Raw genomic sequence first — 22573 nt, 5'->3', positions numbered from 1 at the left:
TAAAATGTTATGCGGTTTCAATTGAAAATTTCTCTTTACACTGGTATTGGAGCTAACTTACCTTATATCATATAAAATTACAATTCCTTTACCTAAACGTTTTATATAATTCGACGATTCTTTTCGCTCCACTTTTTATATTATTGACACATTAATGTAGTAATTCACATTATGTTTAAAGTCGCCACAAGGTAATTGATTATAGTGAAATGATCCTTGAAAAACCGTAAACATATTCGTTCACTACTGGGAAAAAGCTGACTGCACAACGGCCGATGGAAACTTTTGCACAAAAAATTCAATTTCTTAAAAAACTATAGTGAAATGCGCTCTAATTATTTGTTGCATATCTCCAAGAATGCGGTATTCGACAGTAAACTGTTTTATCCAATTCCTCTTGTATTGTTTTCTTTGGGCTTATAACAGTACTTCCTGCAGCACGTCGCCATTGCTTTTTCAAATTAAATTGATTGATGGAACCGTTTTACAAAATAGAAATTATGGTAAAACCTGCATAGTTACCAACTGTAAAATTATACAGGGTGTCGATGAATACGTTTATTCTTAATCTAGTATCACATCTAATTTCAAAAATCTCTCTATCCTCTGTGTTTAGGATAATTTACATGTGTTGTTCTGGTACTTATTGCATAAATATGGAACGTTTCTAGATTAAACATACTCTAATTTTAATTAATTTAATTAATTTGTAACAAAAAATGTCACACATTCACATATACATTGTTAATCATGTTATTCCACAAAAGATTGTAACTAAACCATTTAGTATTAAAACAAATTTGATTTTGAGCATGTTTTGTAACGTTATACATGTATTTAACCATAGTTTAGATCTTAAGATTATTTGTAAAGGTGTTACAGACACCATTTGTACGTTGACGTTGCTTTGTGATTTGTATATCATTTTGTTGGCAAATAAAGTTAAAATAATTGACCTTTTTGATTAAAATAACCGTACTTTTCACTCTAAATAATAAAATAACTGTTATTTTCAAATTATGTTCGCAAAAACACAACATAAAATTCAAATTAAGTCATATCACCCTTTAATTTAAGTAGTTCTTAAAAAAAGCAACAATAAATAACATAGTATTTATTAGATTTGGTCATTTTTCAGATTTTTGAAATCAAATTTTAGTTCAATTTCAGTCAGGTCAGTTCAAGTCAATTTTCATGATTATCAAGTAAATTTTCAAAATTTCCAATTAATTTTAATGGCAATTTAACTAGCAATATACATAAATTTGAGGTAAAAGTTTAATTTTCAAGTAAAATTTCATAATTTTGAAGTACTTACATTTTTATGATTATGAAGTCAATTTTTAGTATTCTAATAAAGTTTCACGATTTTGAGATGAGTTGTCAATTTTCAAATCAATTTTCATAATTTTGAAACCAAGTTTTAGTTTCCAACACAATTTCTTTCATTTGTTGACAATTGCTAAATAAATTTTTGTGATTCTCATATCAATTTTAAGTCTGCAACTCATTATATGTGATTTTAACGTGGATATTTGCTTCTCAAGCCAATTTTCATGAATATGAAATCAATTGAAAGTTTTCGAGTCAACTTTCAAAATGTTCAAGTGATTGTTCAGTTACTAAGTCAGTGTTTATGATTTTAAAAACAATTTTAAGTTTTTAAGGCTTTTACATGACTTTGTACTCAATTGAGGTTTTCCAGTCAATTTTAAGTTTTTAAAAACTTAAAAGTTTTTTAAACATTTCATTTGATTTTAAGGTCAAAATTTGGTTCACAAGTAAAATGTCATAATTTTCAAGTAAATTTTTATTATTTTGATGTTAATTTTTATTTTTCAACTCAGTTTTCATGATTTTGAGATGAATTGTTAATTTTCAAGTACATTTTTATGATTTTGAACATAATAAGTTTTCAAGCCAATTTTTCAGAATTTTGCAATCGAATTTTAGTTTACAATTGAATTTCTCTGATTTGTTGACAATAATTTTCATGGTTATCAAGTAAATTTCAAGGTTATTGTAACTTAATATACATGATTTGAATGTCAAAATTTGCTTTACAAGTCAATTTTCTAGAATTTTAAATCAATTGACAGACACTGTAAACTAAATTTTGAAATTTGTAAAACAAACATGGGTTACTATTTACAGTCAAGTTGCTGAATATGCTGTAGAATACAGAGCCATAATAAAAAAAAATACTTAAAAGTGAACTAAGTAGAGTAACTTAGCTTTTAAAACACTGTTAGACCTAGTTTTAAAATTTGCCCTACAAACTTATGGGTTACGGATCTGTTATTCATAGCAAAATTGTTAAATTACAATGCTAGATAGCGTAATTTTGTTTTAGAAGCACTGTAAACATAGTATTGAATTTTAAACCAAACATTTACGGGTTACGGACCTGTTATTAACAGACAAACCACTAGGGTTGTTAAATTACATGAAATATACAACTGAGTTGAAATTTCACTAAAGTGGTAATCAAATTTCATGAAATGGATGGATGCCATCTGAATAACAAGGAAACACCTGAAATTAATGAAACTATTAAATATTCATAAAAGTTTCAATAATTTTATACTAATCATGAAATTTCTAGGTGTCGCATAATAGACTTCATTTTTGTCAAGGTATTGCATTTGCATACTTTTTATTCATAATTTATATAAAAGCCTTTAAAACAAGTCACAAAAGAGGTATCCTCGCGGTTGACCAATTCATTGTTGGTAAATACCACTGTCATTTGGCACGTGATATTGTCCAAAAACCCATGTCATATCACATGACAGATAACTATAGTAATTACCAAAGGCAAATTGGTCAACCGCGAGAATACCCTTAAATATTGCCTTTAGAAATGAACATTAAATAGACTTATGTCAATTTTAATTCTTTTTTCTGTAACAAGTGAATTAGAGATTGAGAATCAAATTAATAAAATTCAAATACTTATGAGGTTTGAGGTTAGAATGTTTTTTATTTTATGGTAATCAGAAGTTTGAAGTTGAGTATTATGACATGACATATTAAAAGACAGAGATTTCATTTGTCATTTGTCAATAATAATTCTTTCTTAACTGAAACAATTGAAATATTCAAGGAAATTTCCATGAAACTTTCATAAACCATAAAAATTTTTGAAATTTCAGATATTTCCGAAATTTAGAGGGGATTGCAGAAAGATTCAGAAATTTTGTGAAACTTCTGATTGTTTCAATTTGAAAATTCCAAACTAACAACCCTACAAACCACTGACTTTACTGTAGAATACAGGACCGTACCAAGATTATAAAAAAATCCTTTAAAGGAATTACATTGGGTTAAATTGAGCAATTTCTAATTGCAAACATTATAAACCTAGTTTTGAAATTTGGACTCCAAATTTATGTGTTTCAAACCTGCTAACTAACTATAACTGAACTGAACTAACTTTAAATTACAGGGCCGCACTCGCAAAAATTGTAGGACAATTTTTAAAGAAATTACAATTGGTTAAATAGCGTAATTTTGCTTTGCATACACTGTAAACCTAGTTATGGACTTTGAAAAATTAAGAATTCCGGACCTGCAATTAACAGCTAAATAACTAAATTTGCTCTAAATTACAGGACCCTACTCGGAAAAATTATAAAATTCCTTAAAAGGGACACAGTGGGTTAAATAGCATAATTTTGCATTGGATACGCTATAACACTAGTTTTGAAATTTGGACTAGACATTACCGTTACCGACCTGTTAATTAAAAGCCAAATAATTGCACTTAAACACAATATGCACAAATTTTGTCAAATAAAGCAAAATAAAAAAATTTCTTGTTCGAAGTGAATATCGATATCATATAGATTCGAAAATGGTGAGTAGTGTATACTATTGCAACCTCCTTTGTATTTCCTGGTACTAGAGATGAATCCATTGTCAACAAGAAATCATAAAACGCTTAACACTTTCTTCAGAAAGATGAGACTATTTTAGCTTCAGAGATTTATGCATGTATGAAACTTATCTTAGAAACATGAGGAACCGATTGCGGGTAGTACGGTAAGGTCTGCAAACAAGGAAATGTCATTCTAGGACAACCAGTAAGGGTTTTGCATCTTCTGTGGTTTTACTATTTCATTTGAACAATCTAGTTAAACTTAATAAAAAAACCTGTTAGGATTTGTACTATCTGACCTTATATAAAATAATGGAAAGTTGGTTAAACTTGACTTGAAACTACCCACTTTAAATGAAACGTAAAACCCGTAAGAAGGTAGAGGTTTGTAGGTTAGCTGACTACTATGAATTAAAAAATGTGTTAAACCAAAACTGGTATTGAATAAAGTGCGTAAACTGATTTAGTTTCATTAAGTGGTTTTTGCTTATAAAAATGTTGCTTGTCGATGCGGTCAACTTAACTATAGGGTCACAAACGTAAACAGAGTTGTGGCGTATTGTTCAATAATTTTATCTATTTTTTTATTAGTACCTTTATTTCGATCTAAATAATCGTTAAAACGACAGAATATGAACTTTAAGCAGATCGATACGCAATAATGAATTAGGTCAGACGAGAAAGCCAGACAAATTTTTATGGACAAATGATCAGTTATTGTTACGGAAAGTCTTCATTGAATGCAAAAAGTGTCTGTCGAAAATTGCGCTTCAAGCCTATCAATTCTTCAATAGCGCCAAATCTAATAAACCTGAAAGCAAGTAAACGCGTCACAAAAGAAAAAAGTTATTATTTCAGAAAAAATTCCAATAAAATATATTTCAACCGAGTACAACAGGTAACAGTAGAGCTACTTGGTTGAAATTTGGTATACAGGAGTAAAAAAACATTCTGCATGAAGTGTGCAGCAAGCAGTGAAGAAATATTCTTAAAATTTAAAGGACTACATTATGTAACTTATTATTACAGATTGAGGTTTTTATAGGCGGTCAATTTACCATTATGATGACTTACTAAAAGTTTGCTTTGAGGACTGTTTAAAAGGGAAGATCCTCTTATAGCACTGCTTCGATCAATCCATGGTATAACGCCAGCCTTAGTTTTTAATTTCTTTAATTGAATGTCCAAGTAGGAAAATGTGTTGTTAGTCCTGTCTTTCTGGTGGTTATTTTTTCCCTGCTGGCTGTAAATATGGCAGGGATACGCATTGAAAAGAGAACTGAGCAGCATTGAGAAAGAAAATGTGAGAAAGCACACAATGGCTGTTAGAGAAATTTTCCCCAGAAATAGTTCCTGTTGGCACTAAACGCTTCAAAGTAGCGTAGAAGTATGCAGTAGGTCCGGTTAATGCCAAACCTATGGTACGAGAAGAGACATTATCCACCAAATAGTCGATTTAGGACCGGAGTAATACTAATACTAAGTAGTCGAGTGAAGGTAGTTTATTTGCGTTTCAACTGGTTTTCTTCTGTGAACCGTGGAGACTTCAAAGGCTTCTTCATCTATTCAGCATAACTACAGAATTCCCTTTGTTCTTGATAGTCACTAGATCTACCCTTATTCTCGTCTTGGTCTTCTTCTTCTTATTCATATTTAAGATCTTGCGATCTGTTAGTTTTGCAGGTCCTTCTGGATCAGTTCCTGGGAGGACTGCCAGCTCTTTGCATCTCTTAGGTGGTCTTCCGGGTGTTCTTTTCCCTATTGGCTTCCACTGCGTGGCAGTCTTCCCTCTTCCATTCTTCTCACGTGAGCGTACTAATATCTTTTTCTTTGTCTCCCCCATCTTACGAAGTCTTGCACCCCACTTTATTCCCTAATGTCAGTGTTCCTAATTCGGTCTATTCTTGTTTTTCCCATTATTGTCCTGAGCGATTTCATTTCGGCTACTCAAAGCAGTCTTTTCGTTTTGTTGGTTTCTATGATGTCTTGATAAACTATTTAAATATGTAGTAAACTATTCGCCTCTATTTGTAGGCTTCCCAATCTCTGCTTCACTAAATTGAAGCATAAGGGTGACAAGAATCAATTACAAGCTCTGGAATAGACACGATCTTGACGAGAGTGCTCATTTATCAGCTTTGTTGAGAAGGCTGGACGCTTCCTCGAACGTTACACAACAGGATGGTGATCCAATTACTACCTATAACTATTACTATAACTATAACTGACTAAGAGAGTAAGGGGTTCATTCTAAAGAAAGGTTATACAGTGGAAGGATAAAGCATGGTAATTGAGGGACTTTCACATAAAAGAATGCCTTAAATAGAGCCAAACAGTCCCTAAACATACTCAGATATTTGGCTCGCATATTATGAATCTGGTGCAGTTGCATAACGTTCGAAGAAGCGTCATATATTCTCAGAAAGCTGATGGATAAGTACTCTCGTCGTGTCTATTTCAGGCCCTGGAGATGATTCTATCACACATTTAGTGAAGCAGAGATTGAGAAGGCTACAAATAAGAGATTTGAATAGTTTATCAAAGCAAATATAAGGGTAGATCTAGGGATAATAATCAATTTATCAGTCTACAAGTACTTCCAAAAAAAGAAAAACCCACATTTATTCTATTAACAGGCTCTTGACTATCATCAGATCTGTATAGTAACCGATGTCATCAGCATATTATTGGATAACCGTAACATTGGGTGTTATAATTAATAATTCCAAAGTATAAACTTAGAGTATATGTTCTCATAAGCATGAGAATAAAATATGAGTTTGTACTACACTTCACATGAATACAAATATTTCGATATGATGAGTTTCTGCTTCTAGTACATACATAGAATAGATATTCGGTATTTCCACACATTCTGGTTATAATGCGTCTACGCTTGTAAACCACACATCTGAATTGTAAGCGGCAAAAAAAAAAACCAAATATGAAACTTGTAGATATTTGCATATATTTTTATCCTAGATAATCCATCAGTATACAGGGTGTCCCAAATTTGAGCAACAAACCAAACTTATTTTTTATTCGATTTTTGGAATCTACGTCAAATTCTAGGCCTACTTGATGTAAAATGTTTGTATCGATATTCAATTGTTTTTGCTCTAGCAGCCTTACTTTGACCACCCGCCTCGAAAGCAGAAATTTCCAATTTGATTTTTTTTTAATTTTTAGATTTTCCAATTTTCCGAAAATTTTACATCCCTAATTTTAACCATTAACTTTGTCAATAAGAACGTTCTTTTTCAATAAAGTACAACTTGATTGATTAATTAAAGTAATGCAAGCATCTCTTCCAGTATTGTGGCATCCAAAGTGCTAGGAGAATTAACAGTTTTCAGAAAAATTTAATCGTTATTAAGTAAAAAATATTTTGTGGAATGCAACATAGCTGTCCAAGCTCATTTTTGAAAGACTTCTCTTTCAGTTATACAATTGACTTATCTGATAAAGAACACAAATAGATTTTTCTATAACAAAAACAACATATAGAAAAATTGCAAGAACAGACTTACTCTATATTAAGGTCTTTTTCTAAATTTTCTAATTTACGGTCAAGAACTTATAATAAAAACCACATATTTTCATAGAAAGGTGTTTTTATTTTCTAATAGTATATAATATATATGTACAAAGTGTCAACTGAATTAATTCTTCTTGGATTCGCTATTACATTGTCCCTATTTCTTTAAAACTACACGTTACTTTCTCCTACAAAACTAAAACGGATTTTCTATATGTTTCTAGCACAATTGCACGCATGAGAATGATTCTACTTTTTTAGAGCTGACTGATATAATACGAGGTAAGCTACAATTACTCGGAAAGTTTTTTTTTTACCTGGCAATATCAATATAAAATATACACTGCATCTAAAGTAGGGGAAAGAGCGGCCCAAGTTTACTAGTTTACAAAATTAGGAAAAAGATTATTTTCGAAAAAAACTGAGTAAAACACAATGGTTATCCAAATGTCCTGAAGAAAATAAAATAAGACACACAAACCTTAAAATATAAATGAAATTTATAAGTTATACGTCAGGAAATTAAAACTTTCTTTCCCCTTCCTTAATAGACACAATATTTTAATTATATGGCTTACAGGTGAAAAACTAAAAATTATTAGACTTAAAGTAAACCGCTAATGGGTATTGTATTCAAGCTAAATGTTCCTCTAAGGATTGGTTGTTACAACTTTATTTAACCGAGTTGAAACAGTGACACGTGGTCGATTTACCTCTATTGATTTTCATATTTATCATGAACACGAGGGATTTTCTGGTGAACACAATTTTGAACAATCAGAAAATCAAAAATGTTGCATTTGTTCAGATTATAACGTGTAAATTGAATTACAGATTGACTTTCTTTTATGTTAAGTTATCTTTCCGTCCAGGAAATGATACTATTGAGCGAATTCCCTTAACCGATGTCTGAAAATAATTGTATTTAATAAAAACTAAAACAGTAGTAGAAATTAAACCCACCTTTTTCTTAGATCCATTTAAGATATCTTTATACATGTCAGAACGTAAATATCTGGAATAACTATCACTTTTCATAAGGTGGTACACATGAGCCTGGAAAAATACACACATCACGGTTTTGTACGGTTAACTTAAGTAAAACACTAACAGCGGCGTTATAAAACGTCCAACGGTCAGGTGTTTCCATATTTTTCTTTGTAATCTCATAAGAGTGTGAATCAACATTTATAGGACACTTGGCATCGGATGCTAAAAAATAACTCCAAATTTCTTTTACTTTGTCTTGAACTTGACTCTGTGGCAAGGTTTTCAGTTCCTGGACCGCATCCCAAAACCTAAACAAACAAAGCGGCAAAATGTGAAGTAGTGAATATTAAGCGTAGTTTATTTACTTCAAGTTTTCACCACTAAACTCCTTTTCTAGGAACTTCTCAAAATGTTCTTTCCCAACAGGATCTGCTAGCAACTCTTGTAAACTAAAAGCCCACCTTCTCACACGACGAACTGACATCTCTTTCGCGATTTTTTCTTGCTCCCACAGTTCCATGTTGTCATAAATCCATGGGTTAGGGTATTCGGGGGGTGTAAAAATGGGATCGTATTCTAAATATTGCTCATAATACGAAACAAACCTAAAATATGCTGGTAATAAATGTGGCTTGTGTTGCATCTTAACGACTTACGAGTCTGCAGCCTTTGAAACTTTGATGTTTCGCCTCTCCAGCTGGCATTTGAATAATCCTATTTGCTTCTTAAGGTTATCTACAGTTACTTTAGGTTGTAAATTTTGTATAGATGTTGATGATTTGGTAGCACCAGTTTGTAAATTTTTTAATCCTCTATTTGGCTTGTTCATTTGGCAAGCTTTTTTTATATCTACTTCTGTTGTATTTACACATCCAGGCTTAAAAATTTAAGTTTATAATTTAGCTGGTTAGCAGTATTTTTAGCAATATATTTACATATTTTGAAAATTGATTATTGATAAGAGAACATTATAATATCAATTTAAGTCAAAATACCGAAGTTGGAACATAAATTAACATATTATACATAAAACGTCCATCTTTTTCATTTTTAATTACATTTACATGTAAGGAAAATACAGACTTGTAACAATGAAAGTTAATACAAAGTAACCAAATGTCTAAAAAAAAATTTTACCCTGTCCTGTAGAAGGGAATTACCGTTAAAATCCAAAATCTATAGTCAAATATTTTCGAAAACTATCATATTTATTTCCTGAAAGCTAATCAAGTTGCTTTTGAGTCTTTGAATTCCGTCTGACACTTATTTTTTTGTAACAAAACTTTTCTCCAAAACTATGCCACATGAGAAGAGATTTTTTTGATTGAGAATGTACTCAGTTAAGGCTGGTGTAAACATTTTTAGCCAAAAAGAAGTCAGATTGATTTTAGAGCATTCAAGAAAACCAATTTACGTGTAACATACAGGGTGTCCAACTAAGAATGCGAGGTATTGTATCTAGGAAACCAAAAATGTTTGAAATAAAAAAAAAAATTAAGTAATATGCACATAAATATTAAGTAATAACAACAACGGACTTTTGTTTGACAACCCTAGCAACTGATACTATTTCTTGATTTTGTTGCTTATCAGTTTCTCTCTAATTGTTGTGGTTTTCGAGATATTGATTATTAAACATTGGAATGTTCACTATTTGGAAAGCTATATCAAGCGAACGGTTGAAGATAGGGCAAAACGGTTTTTTCTAAAGAAGGCCGAAAAGACACCAAAAGTCTGGACGCCCCAGAACGTCCAGAACTAATAAGAACGTTGAAGAAGAAGTGAATAGTGTTGGGGAGTCGTCGATATACCATCAGAGAAGTTGCTCATGATAACGGCATTTCATTCGTGCCAAGCAATTTTAACGGACTTTTGGGCATGAGACGTGTGACAAACATTGCTGACGTGTGTCAGCAAAGTTTGTTCATTAATTGCTCAGTTTTGACCAAAAGAATCGTCGAATGAGCATCAAGAGCTATGCAATGCTACAGATTTACTCAAAAGAATCATAACAGGTGACGAAACATGAGCTCAATCGTCCCAGTGGAGGAATTGTGGATCACCAAGACAAAAAAAAAGCACGGTAAATTCCATCAAATGTGAACGTGGTGCATCATGAGTTCTTGCCACAGGATAGGGAAGAACGGTCAACAAAGAATATTACCTGTAAAGTTATGTAATCCGCCAGAAGCGCCCGGATTTGTGGAAGAACAAAAATTGGCTTTGCACCATGATAACGCCCCTCTGATCACACATCATTGCTTGTACGCAAATGTGATCTGTGATCTTTTCATATTCCGGAGACTAAAGAGGCTCATGAAAAAGGTTATTTTAGAGGTGTAATTTACGACTGATCGTCCAAATGAAAATGACGGAATGACATTTTCTATTGGCGTATTTGGAATTACAAAGGATAAAAAAATAAATAAATTTGGAAAAACGACCTCTACCGGAAAGACAGAAAACTAAATGGGACATTGTTTTGAGACATTCTACCGGACCGAAAATGCTCTCTAAAATGCCGCTATAACAAAGCCTCTACAATCAACCGTTTTCCAAATACTTCTTTTTATTTTAAAGGAAATTTTGAAACAACCCCACCACTTAATATTGAATGACAGGAAAAATGCTTTTTCCATGAAATTTACAATTTGTTTTACTAGTTTTTAACTGGAATGAAATTTTCTGTTTGACACATATACAGGGTGGTAGTTCAATTAAACTGTTTGTTGACAGTTGATAAATAAATAACCTGTGACTTGTAACGTCAATATACAAAACAGTGGTCGTTCCCTACAGACAAAGATCTGACAGTCGCGTCACGTGACTTGTTACGTCAATATAGAGTGTAGTTTACCTATTCAGACTTATACTTTTTAGTTTGATTTTTTGCTTTTTTTGTTGTTGTACAAATCACTTTTTTTAGTTATTTTAAGTGTACAAAAATATGACTTAACCTCTAAAATATTATAGAGTTTGTACAGGGCAATTTAGCACCATTTTTAAGGTAATAATTTAAGTTTTTTTTCCAGGAAATTGGTGAACAACGCTAAAATTGTAACTAGTTTAGTGCGTAAAGGTGAGACAGTGTTAGTGACAGTTCTTTCCCATTTTTTTCTTATTTTGTTCACCCTGTATCTGTGAATAAACTTTTGGTTATTAGTGTTGTTAACAATATGGGACGGGTAGTGCATACGTTTTTCTCATTTGTATACAGTGTTGTGGTTAAATACACGTTTTTGTGGTGTTTCAAGTTTTTGTGCTCCCTCGTGTTTTGTGCAGTTGAAATGACTTTAATTTTCGTAACTATGCAATGGTAAGAGCTGAATATACTTAATTATACGGTTTAAATACGGTTGGTCGTCGAGAACCAGAAATTACGTATCATTTTCTCGTGGCCACATTTATCAGACATTATTGGGACACCCTGTACAATAAGCATGAATATAGAAAATATATGTAGCACCCTAAGTAAGTCATTGTCTGTCATAAATCAGGCTTTTTCAATCACTCTTCCTAGTTATTAAATAAGGTTATTAATATGGTGCAAATAACAAGGATAGACAGAATAAATTTTAGGCTGAAAGGAAGAAAAAACAATCCTAAAGGAAAATTGATGTATAAAGTTTTGTAGTGTATGCACTTTATTTAAAAATGCTACAAAATACCAGTTTTTTTTCTGTCTCTGTCACAAGATAATATAAAGTCTACAATTTAGTGCAACAAAAAAGTGCTAGAAAATAATAAAATGGATTACATTTGCCACTGTTTTATAAGTTGCAGGGACGGAAGTCATTACTGCAATTTCTGTGAAACCACTCAATAAATCAAACAGTTAGGAAACAGCGTAAACTTACATAACATAGCTATTAATTTCCATGAAATACCAATAACATGTGTACTGAAATACTATAAAAATGTTTTCCTTTTGTTACCCTAATCATGCTGCAATAGCACTCAATTTTATATAAAGAAATAGCTGCAAATTTAGCCAAATAGAAACTGTGGAAACAAAAGCAAATCAGACGTACCAAAAAACCCAAAAAGTTTGTTTTTGAGCTGCTTTTAATTGACCATAACTTTATTAAGCTATTTTTCATTAAAAGAAATATTATGTCAAGACTGTTTTAGTTCCACCAAGATGTCATTTTTGCAAATTGGGTAAAATTCACAATTTCACACAACATCTAACATCTTTTTTAAAGATGGCATTGCTACTATCAATTAGACAAAAAGTTTTACAGGTCCTACTAAGACCCAGTTGTACAACCATATTCCTCTTTGACAAAAATGACTTTTAAATGAAAGAGTTTTTCCACCAGTTATGGTTCAACTAAACCAGAGTTTAAAAAGCCTATATAATTGTACAACCATTGGGACTAACAACCAGTAAAGTTGAGTTCACAGAGTGACTTACCATGGGCCTGTGAACATCCCAAAATGCTCTTTCCTGACTGTCCAACACTTTCCTTTCCAATTTATCACGTTTTTTATCAACCTTACTTTGGGCCTCAGCTTGCATAAAAATAAATTCCCATTTTCTTGAAAATAATTTTTGTAATCTGGCTAGGTTTTCAGCTTCATAGTCAGCTAGTTCCAATCTAGTTTTATTTTGCATTGTCCTCTTGCAAAGATACACAGCTGAAATAAAACGACTATAACTATTGAGTTAAAAGTATGTTAAAATGTTTACCATAATCAGTATTTTCAGGTTCCCAACAGTTAGAAGGCCAAAAGTAAGGTGTTTGAAATCTATAAAATGTACCATCATTTTTTACAGTAAGGTAATGATCATCAATAGGAAAAAAGTAACCATGGGCTGCTATTAAGTGGGCTAAATGCATTGCTTCTTGTTGATCTTCCAGGTTTAAGTTTTTCATCATCCAAGTTATTAAGTCTGATCCTGTAAAAACTGATGGAATTTTGGTCATAAAGGATTTTACTGTACGAACTGCCACTCCACTTGTTTCATTTTGCATTTTGGAGATAATTTTTTCCATCTAGAAGGTGTCATTTACCACAGCATTGATGATGACTGTAGTAAGGGCTACTTACCTTTTTATACAGAAAAAGGTTGTAAGATCCATCACAGATATAAGGCTGTTGCAAGTTGCTAATATCTTCATTAATGGGTGAAATAACCATAGAGTGTGAAAGGTCTGGCTTGCGTTTAACAGCAGCCTTATCGGAGTTCATTGTGACCATTTTAATTCTTGGAAAGAGATGACTTCCACCTCTTTCTGCAAAAGTGTATACAAGAAATCATTAATTTACTTAAAGATTAAAGAAAAGTTGAGTAAAAGCTAGATTAAGTCATTGATTACAAAAAACGTAAACTTACCTGGTTAAGTACCCTTTTGGAAATCCAACAAAAGGATATTTACTTTCTTGCATGATAGAACTTGCAAATATGAAAAATCACATTTTCTGAATGAATTGTATAAGCTTAAATATATGTAAGGCATAATCTTCTAGTCGAATGGGACGATCGTTATCACATATTAAGTAAAATCTAATTTACAGTCACATTTTAAATAAACATGATACAAATCCATAAAATACCATCAACAAACCAAGGAGTTTATCTGTACAGCCAAATGGGACAGTTTTTGACAGCTGACAGTGGAGAATCTATACACAAACTCTAAAAACACTCGCGACTCTATTGATCAATATCCCCTTTAGAGCCTCTATCCTTGTCAAATTAATAATTGATTGTAATAACTTCCGCATCCCTTAGTCCAACCGTATTGGTTTAGGGAATATCTAATTAATTATACATGATTTTAAACCCACCTTATTGACTATGAACGTATCAAATCAAAAGGTCAAACGGAAAAGGTTGTTGTTTTATGCAAATGCAGAACTGCATTTTCAGTTTTACTTTCTATAATAAATGCTATATAGTAGTAGAAAAGTGTATGTTGTTATAGTATTTTACTTATATTTATAAACAATTTATAGAGTGTGCCAATTCCTGTTTTACATGGTCCCAAAAAACCAGTTTCATATGGCTCTATATTTTAGATGTGCCGTAGTCCTAGAGCAATATCTGCATCAACCTCTGGTGTTTCTGACGTCATCAAAAGCAAATATTCTACAATATAAATAGAGCATACACGTTTTTGTTTATTTTTTTTATAAAATATTGTTCAATTATTTAAAGTTAATATGTAAGAAAAATTCTTGTTTATTCATTTATCATATGCCATTAAAACCACTTCGTGAAATTTAAAAAGTTATAAAATATAAAAAATATTGTTACCCCAGCTTAGTTGACATATTGGCAACTTCCGTTTCCGGTGATGCTTTGTGAGTGCTGAAGCGTTTCTTGTAAGAAGTATTCTAAAATTACAGTTTATAGCTGACTAAAAATTTTCTTTTATTTATTATTTTTACAAGAAATACAAATCTCATATTCATATTATTAAATAAACTTTTATTTATTTAAAAACTAGCCAGTAGCCAGTAAGCCATTTCAAAAAGTATCATGTGACTTCTTTGTTTACAAAACGTAACGTTATCACGTGACCCATTATCAAATAATATACCACTTCTTTTGTATTCTGTTCACTATGTATTGACTGAAAAAGAAGAAGAGAAATTGGGTTAAGGTTAAATTATTTTACTTTGTTTATTATGTTATAAATTACGTATTTGGATTTGGTTAAAATGTAAAAAAACACAACTCATAGTGTATTGACACTGTTTACCTAAAAACGTAGAATAATAATAACAGTCAAAATGTGCAACTGACATGGTTATTTTAGTGTTGTAAGAAAGAGAAATTTAGGTAGTGCATACAGCTGACCAGTGAAGCCCATGAAGATCTATCTGCAAAAGGAAGTTACAAAATGATTCTGAGATCAAAAACCAGACAAACCACAAAGTTTTCTTTATACTAATTCCAATCTGTGCTTTGCAACTACCGTAATTGTACAAGAAACAACCATGAGTAAGTTTTTAAAAAGTGTTCGAACATCATCAAATAAAAAGGACCAAGTGATCAAAAAAACTATTACTGCTAGCCTATCAAATTCTATTAAAGAAATTCAATATGCTACTGTAGAAGCCAAGAGACTAAATAAAGTAATGAATATAACTGAAGCAGCTAATGAATTAAGTCTCATAATGGAAGCAATGTTTCTACACGGGTTGAGAGACAGCTTATCACATAGATTTCAAAAAGCTTTAGCGGGGATAGATGAAAAACCTCAAGCCCCTGATTTTTGGGCTCCTATTCTCATTATTTCCCATAGACAAATTATTGACCAAGTAAGTATAGTCCTTTGTTTTTTTTTAAGCTCAGCCATAAATTGTTTTATATCAAGTTACATGTTATTGATTTGATAAGGTTTGGTATGAGTCAAGCTGTGGATTAAGAAAATTATTAGGCTGGGTAAATTAGTTTGAGTACAAAGTCCACATTTTGGTGGAACAGGTCTTAAATATTAACCCACACACACACACTAATTACCATGTACAGGTTATTAGTTATAGGTTTTTGGACAACTTCTCTTCAAACCAGGGTGTGAGTGTTTTTTATTTACCTTTTTGTAAAATTCACAATATCACAATCATCTACAGAGTTCTTCAAAACTTTCCAAAAATATGTACAAGAATATATTTGCAAGTATTTTGTTTACTGGAATAAGGTTGCTAAAATTGAGTTTAATAGATCAAAAGTTGTAAGTTTGTCTTTTTAATAAGTTTATAAGGGGTTGTATAACAATTTAAATAAGCTCACATTTTATAAATTCAGTCATATTCAGTATTGATAATATTGTAACAAATTCAGTCCCAATCACTGGCATTGAGTCAACAATATACATACTTAGTCTATATGTATGTCTTTTTCTAGCACCAATATATGGTTCAGAAATAAATATCCCAAATTTAAAAAAAATAAATTAATTGTTGAGTGTCTTTGAGTCACAGCAAAATTTGCTGTAATTGTCAAAAGAAAGATACTGTAAGCTTTGAGGTTTTCACAATACAATCAATATGAAAGTTGTAAAATTTATTACTGAATATTGTTTATTTAAAAAAAAAATATTTAATTTTTTATCAGGGGTTAAGCCATCAGTTATTGAAGGTACACCTTTTTCTCAAATAGTAATAATCAGGTATATAGGGATTTGGAGTGGCAGTGGCAGATAATGTTTCTCAGAAATACATGCCTATAATATTACTTAAACTGTTTTAAAACTATCCAGAGATTCTGAATATGGAAGGCAATTACATCAATTTTGCTTACTAGGGTCATTGTACCAGTAATTGAACATGAAAATAAAAAGCATTCACTACCTGGTTCACTACTAGATGAATTAATGTGTTTTTGTGAATTTTTGCATTAACAAATATTATATCCATGCAAAATTCTAGATGTTTCTAATAGTTGATCATGATGTGTTGTTCTTTGATTTACTAGTAAATGACCATTGAAGAAGTGAAGATTAACATAGTTCTTTAATTATTTCTGTTATTTTATCTGGTCTTCAATAGTTATTTTTAGAACTAATAAATCAAAAATCTAGAGAAAAAAGTAGTAGCTCTATTTTTTTAAATTAATTTTTGATGCTTACAAATGGATTCCCAACCACGTAATAAAGAGCTTGGGCGTTATTTTCAATGCACCCTGTAGAACTGAAGAAAGAATAAAAACAATCTAAATCATAAAAAAAAATTGTGTTTTGGAACTTTACTGAAAATCAGTTAAATACTGGTTAATGGTCAATTACTGATGTAGTGACCTATTATACTACGATAAATATGAACTAAATGGCATCTAGTCATTTATAGTGAGACACCGTGTTCATGTTGTTCTTCAAGATTAGGAATTAATAATAATACCTTGAGATTTACACCCATTAAATGCTTCAACATGGTCATCCACATGTCAGGATTTGCCATTTTAATTGAATAAAATACCTACAAAAGGCACACAATTATGATGTGACTTAAACTGAATAATCTACTATCTGTCCACTGTCAGACTGACGTTAGTTTGTCCTTTGTACCGTCAACAGTGTTGTTGTTTACCTCTTAAATATAATAATAATCTCCTTCTCATAATTTTTTTTGTCTGAGCTTAAGTAAACGTCATCTCATATTTGTTCACATGGTCACTTAATAAGCAAAACTTGTCAGTTTCTTGTCATCAATATTACAGACAATAACCATATTTAAGTACCAAATCATCAACTCTGTAAAATAGGCACATTAGTTATGTAACCTATTATATTTCTCTAATACAACTCATATCTTTACCCTTGCTTGCATGCAACAACAACCACAACATAACTGTGCTATATTTTGTATATTTCATCAATAATGTAGATAACAAATATTATGATTTATTTTAGATATCTAATTTAACACAAATAACAACCCAAATAGGACAATGTCGCGCGTGGATACGTTTAGCGCTAAATGAGTCTTTACTATCTTCTTACATACAAGCAATAAAACAAGATGCATCGGCTCTTAAGTCATATTACAATGCCAATGCATACCTACGTGATAGCGATCTGTTGGAAGTCACCCAACAATTAATAGAAGGAGTGGAATCTTCCGGAGTTTTTACCTTACCAACGAACTCTAGTTTGCTGAATAACTGGCAAACACAAAGCCTTGTGATGGCAGGAATTTGGTCGCCAACACTTAAGAATACGCCCATAGCCCCTTGCGATGACGTTGCTATGATTATAGATGAAGAAATTAAGCAAATGTCTCAAGATGAAGTGTCTGACAGTGGTTCACTTTGTTCTGCTATGTCACTTACTTCTCAGCTGTCAGGCAAACAAGGACTTCCTTTTTCTGAAGATGATGTGCTTAAAGTTATTTTGGCTAAAGACTGTACATCAGATTTACCCTGCTCGACGTCCAATAGTAGTAGTGATATAGAGGTTGCTAAACATTGTATAGAAGATAGTCTAAACCATAATATAGGAAATTCATTAAATCGTGAAGGCTGGTCCTTTGATGAGGCTTGTCAAACTGAACACAGAGAGAGTACAATTGAAGAAGAGGCAGTAGAAGGTGAGAGAGATCCTGGTGATACGATTGAAGGTAGAAAATCAATGGAAAGTAGCTTTACTGCTTTGGTTGAGAGTTACAATATGTTTGGGGGGAATTACATTCGAACGCCGGACATACGAGGGATGTGGCAGAAGTTTGAAGACAAGAAATTTGATGAGATTAATCCAAGCCCTACTGAAAGTACGGTAAGTTTATGTTACATCTTGAATGTTATTAAACAGTGGATATATTTTGTATATTTCATCAAAAATGTATTCATATGTATATCAGTTGTTTTCAAAAACTACTAAGGTCTTGAATTTAGGTAATTATGCCACCTATATTGGGATACAAAGTTAAAGATTTTATATAATAACGTCATAACGCCACTGAAATTCGGAACATTTTATCCACTCTTCCCAATTAATATCTCCACATTCAATGTTTATTCAAATTCTAAATGCTTCTGTATAATAGAAAGATTAGGTAAAGTTTCCATGGATTTTATTCATTAATTAGTTTTATTTCGTTTAATAGTAAACAAAGGTTGATCACAAAAATGGTATACAGGGTACCACAAATTCGTGTTTAAGTATTTGGATCTCGAAAACGGTAACAGATACAGAGTGGGTTAAATGGAGGCAAAGTTTTTACTTTATTTGATGAGGTAATTTAAATTTATTGACACTTTATCATTGCAACTTTTTTCTCTCTAAAACCTGACATCGTCACATTTGAAATCCGACGTTTCGGTTTTTGCCAGCCATCATCAACTTTATTTTTTTAAATGCGACCCTGTTTTTTTTTTAAAGCAGATTTTTAAAGTGCTCTGTTATCTGATTTGATTGACGTGCAACACTTTATTAATCTTTTGAATTTTAGGTTAGAATTTGCTGAATTATTAATTGGTGATGATGATTGCTCTTACACAAAATGCATGTTGTTAAATTTAATATAGTAGTATGTAAGCTGTAAAATCTCAAAAGTAAAATAAATAAAATAGGTGATACAGAGATAGGTACATGTTTTGAATATAAATTCTGTGTAAATTTCAAATTTAATGAAATGCATTATGATTTCCATGAAAACTTTGGAAGTTGTATGTAACATCTGAAGAATGAAATGTTATAGGAAAAAAACTGTTCTAGTTAAAAAAATAAATCGTAAAATTTGGTCTTACTGCTTAAAACATAAAATTAAAAAGTAGGTATCACCTATTTTATTTATTTTACTATTGACATTTTACAGCATACATACTACTGTATTTAATTTAACATGTGTTTTCTGTAAGAGCAATCATCATCACTAATTAATAATTCAGCAAATTCTAACCTAAAATTAAACAGATTAATCAAGTGTTGCACACCATTTAAATCAGGAAAACAAAGCACTATCAAATCCCGCATTTAAAAAAATAAAGTTGATAATGGCTGGCAAAAACCGAAACGTCGGATTTCAAATGTGATGATGACAAGTTTTGACACGAATTTGTGGCACCCTGTATAGGTTATTTTAATCAACTAAATCACTTTCTAAAATTATTGTAACTACTTGGAATACACTCTGTATAATTCTGAAAGTTTATTCATCCATTCTGCCTTCAACACAAGTTATGTTACTACTCTCTTAATGTTAAATTTAATTACCATATTATCGGTCTTTTGTTATCTCTGTGTTGTTCAACGCAAAGTTTATAAAGTATGTAATTGAAATGAATAATCAGTCATTATTATGTTTTTTCTGCAGGTTAGTTATTGGTACATACATTTTTAGTGTGCATTTGCGGAGTATATTTAAAAACGTGGTTTTTATTTTTAAAGGGAGAGTTATCGCTGTTAAATTCGCTTTCCAATGCCAGTCAAGTTCGTTCTGAGTCAAACTCCATGTCAGCTCAAGTATTTAGAATAGCTTGTGAAAAGGGGTTGGATGTTCAAAATTTTCAGTGTGCAGGATGTAAAGCCTCATTTGAAGTCAATCAAATGCCTTGGTAAGTTGCTTTTTAAGCTTTAGTTTCAACTCAATTGTGATTTTGTAGTGTTTGTCATTATACTGGGGAATACTTTTGCCGTGACTGTATGAATCCGGAAGAGATAACCATTCCAGCTAGGATTATTCATAATTGGGATTTTAAGACCTATCCAGTTTCCCTAAAAAGCGCCAATTACATAAATGAGATTAAATACAATCCTGTGATAGATTTCAAAGTAAGGTTAACGAGTAATCTGTATTTTTTTACGTTAACGTGTTATTATAGGTATTGAACCCTTACATTTATAGCGTATCTGAAGAAATGGCCGAACTGCAAACCCTTAGAAATCAGTTGAATTTGTTAAGGGCTTATTTATACACTTGTCGTGAACCTATTATTGTTCAGCTTCAAAAACAAATGTGGCCCAGAGAATACATGTATGAACATATTCATCAGTATTCGATTTCGGTGAGTATTTTTCTTAGTTAAGTTATTTTTCTTATTTTAACTTAGTTAAGTTCTTCTTCAGGGTTAGATAATAAAGTCGCTAAGTATATAAAGAGGAAAAAGTTTACAAAATGGGTTGTTTTTTAATTTTAGGCATTAAGAATTAGCAATGAAAACATTACGCAAGCGTAAAATGAAAAGCAGGAAGGGTGGTAATTATTTTAAATAATAATCACTTAAATAAGCTCAGTTTTGCGTGTTTTTTCATTTGCGAAGTGACTATTGTTATATTATTATTGCATTAGGAGACACTTGACGGCAAATTAAGTTCATCACCACTGTAGTGACATAGACAGGACAATTCTACCCTATTGCAGATTTTATAATAAACTAGTCTCAGTTAGGAGAAATATTTATATTTATTTAAATAACATTTAATATAAATTAGCCGAACTTACCCAGATGTCTGTATTTTAATATTACCGGAGTTACCAACTGTCAAATTTACTTTACAGAGCCGTAGCTAAACTTTAAGTCAAAACATACTGAATTGGTTCATATACCAAGAACCAAATTCAAAATAAATAACCGTTAAAAACAAATACAAATGTAATTTTTAAATTGATTGTATTTCTACGCCTGTACAGAATGCTGTTAAAAACCTGGAATTTTATTTTAATATGCAATACTCACATGTATTTAGCGTTTGTGAATGATACTTTACAATCACAGTTTTATGAAACTTACCATAACAACCATTTGTTGTATTGATCTTCTACGTCCTATAAAATAAATAAGTTTGAATGTTTTCTCTATATTACATTTGTGTAACCATTGTTGTGTGGTTTAAGGAAGCATAAGTTCCTGCAAAGTAATTAATTGTTCGTATATTAAGGCGATTTTCATTTGCTTCTTCTATACACTGTAAAACGTTAAAACGGGTGCAGTGGTGTGAATCGTTTTTGGTAATATAGGAATTTACTTTAGCTATGTGCAATTAGTTGCGGTGTTACGTTATTTTCACCACACTTGTCACACTTCATTGCAATGTTTTTGCAATACATCGTAGTTGCTTCATAATGTTAGATGAACGTTTCGAATCGGAATTCGTTCCACGATTACCTAAGAAATACAATTTTTCTTACACAATTATTGCAAATTTTAGGATCTTCAAGAAGTGCAGAACAACGTCTTGGCCCAGCAACTTTACAAAGTGATCAAATTTGGTATAGATCACGTTTTTAACTGTTGGCTTTGCAGTCAAAAAGGATTTGTCTGCGAAATATGCAATAATCCTAAAGCTTTGTTTCCTTTCGACATAGAGAATGTATTCAGGGTAATTTAACTATTATTTTTAATACAAGTTTAACTAATTTGTAATTATACTTTAGTGCGAAGTGTGTAACGCTGTTTACCACAAAACTTGCCTCAATTCCACCCAGCCATGTCGTAAATGCGAGAGGCGGAAGAAGAGGGAGGAACTTGTTATTGACGGTGCTATTTGCGTTGATGAGCTTAAGTGACCTAATTTTAGTTTATTTAACGTTGATTTTCTTAATTTTATTTACAATCAATGACAAACTATTAAAACAGTTTATATTCGTATTATCAACTTTAGTAAATGTTAAAAATTGTACATATTTTAACTATTTGGATTTGTAATGGAAAATTTATAACATTGAATTAAATTTTGTACTTATGATTATGACGTGTTATTATTTGTTGTATA

General features: G+C 31.4%; 2 protein-coding genes across 3 annotated transcripts; one reads left to right on the top strand and one right to left on the bottom strand.

Moving 5' to 3' along the window:
- Window positions 1-7476: 7476 nt before the first annotated feature.
- RSG7 (Regulator of G-protein signaling 7) lies at window positions 7477-14829 on the bottom strand. Of its 2 annotated transcripts, XM_081993457.1 has the most exons (10): window positions 14674-14829; window positions 13750-14505; window positions 13464-13648; window positions 13102-13408; window positions 12826-13049; window positions 9065-9285; window positions 8774-9013; window positions 8530-8716; window positions 8382-8474; window positions 7477-8327 (listed from the first exon to the last, which is right to left on the bottom strand). In XM_081993457.1, the coding sequence occupies exons 3-10, from the start codon at window positions 13611-13613 to the stop codon at window positions 8265-8267; spliced, it is 1485 nt and encodes a 494-aa protein (XP_081849583.1). In that variant the 5' UTR covers window positions 13614-13648; window positions 13750-14505; window positions 14674-14829; the 3' UTR covers window positions 7477-8264. The 2 variants fall into 2 exon arrangements, with proteins under 2 accessions (XP_081849583.1, XP_081849584.1); XM_081993458.1 differs by lacking the exon at window positions 14674-14829 and having other exon boundaries at window positions 13750-14550.
- A 199-nt stretch (window positions 14830-15028) lies between these two features.
- Window positions 15029-22549, top strand: Plekhm1 (Pleckstrin homology and RUN domain containing M1). Its single transcript, XM_081993456.1, has 7 exons — window positions 15029-15683; window positions 17774-18634; window positions 20249-20415; window positions 20464-20632; window positions 20683-20865; window positions 22010-22180; window positions 22236-22549. Exons 1-7 carry the CDS (start codon window positions 15360-15362, stop codon window positions 22365-22367), a joined length of 2007 nt encoding a protein of 668 aa, XP_081849582.1. The 5' UTR covers window positions 15029-15359; the 3' UTR covers window positions 22368-22549.
- The last annotated feature ends 24 nt before the right edge of the window (window positions 22550-22573 follow it).

This window comes from Ips typographus, linkage group LG16, assembly GCF_016097725.1.
Source record: "Ips typographus isolate SLU linkage group LG16, UJ_Ityp_2.0, whole genome shotgun sequence".
NCBI lineage: Eukaryota > Metazoa > Arthropoda > Insecta > Coleoptera > Curculionidae > Ips > Ips typographus.
This window is presented reverse-complemented; position numbering and strand designations above follow the sequence as displayed.

Coding starts and splice junctions, on each gene's coding strand:
- RSG7 (XM_081993457.1), bottom strand. CDS start 13,613: ATGGTCACAATGAACTCCGATAAGGCTGCTGTTAAACGCAAGCCAGAC. Junction 13,050..13,101: donor ACCTGAAAATACTGATTATG/GTAAACATTTTA, acceptor GTTTTATTTCAG/CTGTGTATCTTTGCAAGAGG. Junction 8,717..8,773: donor TTTAGTGGTGAAAACTTGAA/GTAAATAAACTA, acceptor TTGTTTGTTTAG/GTTTTGGGATGCGGTCCAGG.
- Plekhm1 (XM_081993456.1), top strand. CDS start 15,360: ATGAGTAAGTTTTTAAAAAGTGTTCGAACATCATCAAATAAAAAGGAC. Junction 15,684..17,773: donor ATAGACAAATTATTGACCAA/GTAAGTATAGTC, acceptor GATTTATTTTAG/ATATCTAATTTAACACAAAT. Junction 20,416..20,463: donor GAAGTCAATCAAATGCCTTG/GTAAGTTGCTTT, acceptor GTGATTTTGTAG/TGTTTGTCATTATACTGGGG.